This window comes from Anser brachyrhynchus (assembly GCF_964034855.1).
Source record: "Anser brachyrhynchus genome assembly, chromosome: 2".
Lineage (NCBI taxonomy): Eukaryota > Metazoa > Chordata > Aves > Anseriformes > Anatidae > Anser > Anser brachyrhynchus.
The window spans coordinates 71,138,679-71,144,138 of NC_137695.1; the positions used below are offsets into that span (position 1 = coordinate 71,138,679).

Here is a 5,460-nt window from a genome sequence, read left to right on the forward strand (position 1 = left end):
GGGCTGTGCTGCGGGTTCCCCACCCCACCCTCTGCGGTCCTACGGTGGGGACGGAGCAGCAGGACCGGGAGAGACCGCCCCCCCCCCGCTCCCCCCTTGGCATGGGGGTGACGTCATGGTGGGGGGAGGGGCGGGGAGGGGGAGGGGACCCCGCACCCCCCTTTCCCTCCCCCTCCTCCTCCTCCTCCTCCCCCCCCCCTCAGCGCCAGCCCCGACGGGGCGGCCCGGGGGCGGGTTGGGGGCGGAGGGGGGGGGTTCTGCCGTGCTATCCCCACCCCCGAGGGCGGCCTCTCCGTCTGTCTGTCCGTGCGTGTCCGTGGGTCTGCGTCCTCGTGGATCCGCTCATCCCCCCCGCCCCGTGGGGACGGTCCCGGCTGCGACCCCCGGGGGGCCGGGGAGAGCACGGGGGGTTGTGGGGGGGCTGAAGGCTGTGGGGGGCTGGAGGAGGAGCAGAGATTTCTCGGCGATTAATGGGGCGTGGGGGGGGACACGGGCAGATCGGGCGCTGGAGAAAGGCGGCCTGTGATGCCTATAAATGGCGTTTCTCTTCCAAGGTGCACATTAAAAAATAAATAAATAAATAAAAAGGAGGAGGAAAAAAAATAATCCGTCAGTGTCATCCCCCCACGTCAGGGCCGGCCGTGGGCGTGAGGCTGTACTTCCTCCGCCCCCTCCTAATGGAGCGAACCATTCCCAGCTAGTCCTCCTCGCCCTCTCCCCGGTTCTCCCTCTTTTCTCTCCTTCTCCTCTGTCTCCCCCCTCGTCTGCAAAGTCCTCCGCTGCTCGGAACTTGTTGGCAATGCCTATTTTTCAGCTTTCCCCCACGTTCTCCAAAGTAACTATTTAAAGATCTGCAGTCGCAAATGGTTTTACTAAATGTAGGATGGGACTTAAGTTGAACGGCAGATACATTTCTCTGATCCTTGCTGTGCAGATAGGTAAGTGGACCGCCAAAGCCCGTTCCCAGCGGGACGCCCCGAGCCCCGAGCCGTGCATGCAGCGGGGCTGCGGCACGGATCCTGCCCGCACCCGCACCCGCACCCGCACCCCTTGGTCTTCGCCATCCTGCAAGCTGGCGAGCCTGGGGGGCTGCTGGAAGACGCAGCGAATTCCTTCCTCCTCTTCAGTCACTTTCCTTTGGTCGTTTCCCTAAATCAGTGCATGCTCGCTCGTGGTTCGCATTGCTCTTTTTTTATTTTTTATTTTTTCCCCGCTCTGTGTTCGCCGTGCATGCGAGAAACTGCGTTTGTATTTGTTTTTTTGGATAGCCCCTGCATTCCTTACAGCTGACAATTTGGGGACTCCGGTGCTGAGAAATCCCCCTCTCTCCCTGGAGGGACGGAGGAATGAGAAGGGGAACAAAATGGCTTGCGAGACATCTAGCTGGAAAGTTGGTGGATGTTCTTTTTTTTCTTCAGAAAATCAGGGGGACAAGCGAAGGGCTCCCTTTGGGAACTTGGAGGCTTTCCCATTTGCAGGGCAGCCTAAAAGCAAACAAACCCCAACGCTAACTTAAAAAAAAATGCATATATTCTCTCCGAATGCCGGGAGATAATAAGAATAAATAATAAGAATAAAATAATTCAAAAAGAACAAATGATAAGAATAAAAAGAATCGCGCAATCCCACCGCCCGGTCGTTAATTTTGTGCTCGAATGACCGCTGTTAAAAAACGAGTGGGTCCAAAAAATGTCTATATCTGTTAAGTTACTTTAAATAGAACAGATTTCCCTCCACCCCGGTATGAGTTTTTGTATAGTCGTTGCCGGTCTTATTTAATATATTGGGTTTTGTTTTTCCGCTGGTTCTTTTTTTTTGTTGGTTTGCTCTCGGGTTCATTTAATTCAGCATTTTTTTTGCTGAAGTGGTTTTTGAGTTGCAGACATTCGGCAATGTCCAAGTTAATGGCCACTTGAGTCATGCACAGGCAAATTTTAAAGAATATATATTGAATACGCATGTTCCCGGGCATGATCTAAACCTGGGCTTCAATGAAAGGGTGATTAAAACACGGCTTTTCTTATCCGGATTGGCAGGTGTGAAGAGACCCCTGAAAATATTTGCCTGCAAAGGAATTCTGCTACAGTAAAAAATGTTCAGCATTGCTATTTAGAGATCCTTTCGCGCGGTCACCCTCCCTTCCAGACACAACCTCTGCAGCATTTTGTGGGTATCAAAAGAAAATTTTTTAAAAAAAAAAAGGAAAGGAAAGGGAAGGAAAAAAAATGAAAAAGGGAAAAAAAGGAGGGACGGAGAACAAGAAAGGGAGGAAAGAAGGAGGTAAAACGCGTCGAATATTTCCTCATCGGTAGAAGAAAAAAAAAATTAAAAGAAAATATTGCGATGAAATGATGACCTCTGGAAAATGTGGCTGTGCGATGTAACCCCCTCATTTCGTATTACCTTTCGATTTTAACTGATGTTAAACTCTTCAGAAGGCCATTTTCTGTACTGTCAGAGAAAGAAAGGGGAAGGCGGTATTATTTGGATGCTACCCTTAATTTCAGTCCTTGCGGTTTCTGTTTGTTTGTTCGGCTGGAGGAGGAGGAGGACTTGCTCTCATTGGCGTTTCTTTGACTCAGCCGAGGGAGGATTTTCTTGACGGTGTAAAATCCCCAAAGGCGGCTCGAGTGGCCGGGAACCGCCGTCCCCGAGCACGGGCAGGCTCGGGGAAAGTTCCCCCCCAAAATTGCCGCACAGCTCCGAGGTGCTGGCGGTGCGGCCGCTTTGCCGTGCCCCGGCGGGGGAGAGATTTTTGGCACGCCGAGCTTCGACTCTGCGCTCCTCCGTTGGTATTTCGGTGCGTTGAGGAGAAAAGAAAAAGAAAAAAAAAATGAAAAAAAAATCCCTTAGTTCTGCGTTTGGGCAGTGGGGACGGGGAGCTGCCCGAAATCCCTGACACTTTGGAAGGTGACAGAGGGGAGGGTGGTGCGGGGTGAGGGGGGGGAGGCTCCGCGGAGGGTGCTGAGGCTGAAGGGCAGGAGGACTTCGGGAACAGGGAGCCGCTTTGGGGCAGGGATGCGACGGGCTGCGGGTGGCCCCTGCGGTCCCACAACCCGCAGCGCACGCCGGGCTTTGAAGGGCGGGACGGGGGGGACGGGGGGGACATCTCGGAGGCATGGCAAAAAGACCGAGTTCAAGAGAAATCCCGCTGTCGTTCAAGCGAGCAGGACGCCCCGCTTGCGCCTCTTTTTATTACCGTTGTTATTTTGGTGGAGGGTCTGAGGACAGGGGTACCCTGGGTGGCGGCGGGGGGATGCTCTGAGCCCCTCTCGCCCCCAGTCCGCCCCCCTGCCACCAGGGCCCGGGATCCGTCTCGGATCACGCATGTCAGCGCAGCCCGGCACGTTTTGGGAGGAATTTGTGCGGCTTCCCCCCCGCCCCATCTCGCCCCTGGAGCTGGGTTTAATGGGGCCGCTTTCCCCTCGGGATGCTTCGCGCTTCTTCCCGGTTTGTTTGCTCGGCTTTTTTCCCCCTCCCGTAGCCTGCTGGGGTTTGATGTGACGGCCGGTGCCGGGGGTGTTGGTGGAGGGGAGGGACCACGGAGTCGTATCACCGGTGAATCACAAAAGAGGGGGACCTGGCCTGAAACGGAGCCTTCCCGCGGCACGGCCCTGTCCCGGGCGGGGGGCTCGGGAGGGGACCCCGGCCCCAGCGCGGCCTCCCGGCCGTGGGAACCCCCCCTGTTGGGGGCAGACCCCTGCCGCCCGTCCTGCCCGTTTTGCCCGTTTTGGGGGCACACAGGCACTGGGGAGGCTCGTCGTGGGTGGGAAGGGAGCCATCAACTTCTCCGTGTCCCCTCCCGTCCCCTCGGGGCACCCGGGGGCAGCCGGCACCCAGGAGGAGCTATCCCATCCCGTCCCATCCCGTCCCGCCCCATCCCATCCCATCCCATCGTCCGTTTCTGTCACAGGCGGCTGGGGGGACTTGGTGGTATTTGGTTAGTTGTGGGAGTGGCCGCGGAGGACGCTTCTTCTCGTGTCTTTATCGCAGCTCTTTCTGGTGACTTTTATTTTATTTTATTTTATTTTATTTTATTTTATTTTATTTTATTTTATTTTATTTATCCTATCCTATCCTATCCTATCCTATCCTATCCTATCCTATCCTATCCTATCCTATCCTATCCTATCCTATCCTATCCTATCCTATCCTATCCTATCCTATCCTATCCTATCCTACCCTACCCTACCCTACCCTACCCTACCCTACCCTACCCTACCCTACCCTACCCTACCCTACCCTACCCTACCCTACCCTATCCTATCCTATTCTATTTTTTATTTATCTCATCCTCCGCGCCTTGCACGCCCCTTGCCGAGTGAGGACCCGTGTGTGTGTGTGTGTGCGGGAGGGCGCGGAGAAGCACTTCTACTGCCGCACACCGGAATTTCCTAACAAAGGAGCGAGTGCGGGAAGGGCCAGGCAGCGCATCTCCGCATCTCCCCCTTCCTCCTGGCCCCTCAAAAGAAAAAAAAAAAAAGTCTTTAATTCAGGGGCACCGAAAAGCGCTAAAAAGCACAAAGCAGCCGATTGATGTCCCCGTGTCCCCGCTGGCCACTCTGGCTCGGTCCCAGCGCCCTTCTCCTCCTCCCGCATCACCGCTGCTTGCCTGGGGGGGGGGGGGGGGGGGCAGAGGGGGTCGGCGGGTGGGTGCCGGCCGTGCTGACCTGTGCCCCTGCCCCGCAGCCTACCTGGTGCAGGCGGTGAGAGCGGCGGGGCGGTGCGATGCGGTCTTTAGGGGCTTCTCGGACTGTTTGCTGCGGCTGGGCGATAACATGGCCAACTACCCGCAGGACCTGGACGACAAGAGAAATCTCCAAACGATCTGCGCGTAGGTCTTTTCCTCTCTCCTTCGGGGACGGGGGACGGGGTGGGAAGGGGGGGCGAAGTATAAGGGAATAACGCGGGGTCTGGTGATGTGGGGGCCCTGTCTCTGCGCGCCAGTCCCTCTGAGCGCAGTGCCGTGGGGACAGGCCGGGTTTGGGGAACAGTGGAGTCTGGAGGGAGTTTTTACTGCGTTTTTTTCACTTTTCTCCTCCGTGAATCCTGTGGGTTGCGTTGGGTTGGGTAGGGTTAGGTTTGGTTTGATTCAGTTGGGTTGGGTAGGGTAGGGTTTGGTTGACTTGGGTTAGGTCGGGTTGGTTGGGTTTGATTTGGTTGGGTTCGTTTTGATTTGGTTTGTTTTGATTTGGTTTATTTTTTCACCCTCGGCTCCTCGCTTCTGTTCTTGCCCCCCGCTTTGCTCTGGGGTCGGGGCATTCCCTGCGCCCTCGCCCCCGGCCCTAACTGCGCCCCCCGCCCGCCGGCTGGGGAGGCGATTGCTCGGAAAAGAAATGCAGCTGCAGAGCAAAGAGCCCAACCCCCGACACGGCCACAACGCGAACCCAGCCCTACAGGCACGGCCGCTCCAGCCGCTACTCCCCTCCTGCCCCCGGCCCCCTGCCCACCCCCATCACC

At 56.4% G+C, this 5,460-nt stretch overlaps 1 protein-coding gene across 1 annotated transcript in view; it reads left to right on the forward strand.

Moving 5' to 3' along the window:
• Nucleotides 1-484: 484 nt before the first annotated feature.
• Nucleotides 485-5,460, forward strand: part of NRN1 (neuritin 1) — a 7,278-nt gene continuing 2,302 nt past the window's right edge. Inside the window, exons 1-2 of the mRNA XM_080580368.1 lie at nucleotides 485-938; nucleotides 4,690-4,834. Of these exons, the coding sequence (XP_080436494.1) occupies nucleotides 884-938; nucleotides 4,690-4,834 (200 nt within the window). The 5' untranslated portion in view covers nucleotides 485-883. The remainder of the gene's footprint in view (nucleotides 939-4,689; nucleotides 4,835-5,460) is intronic.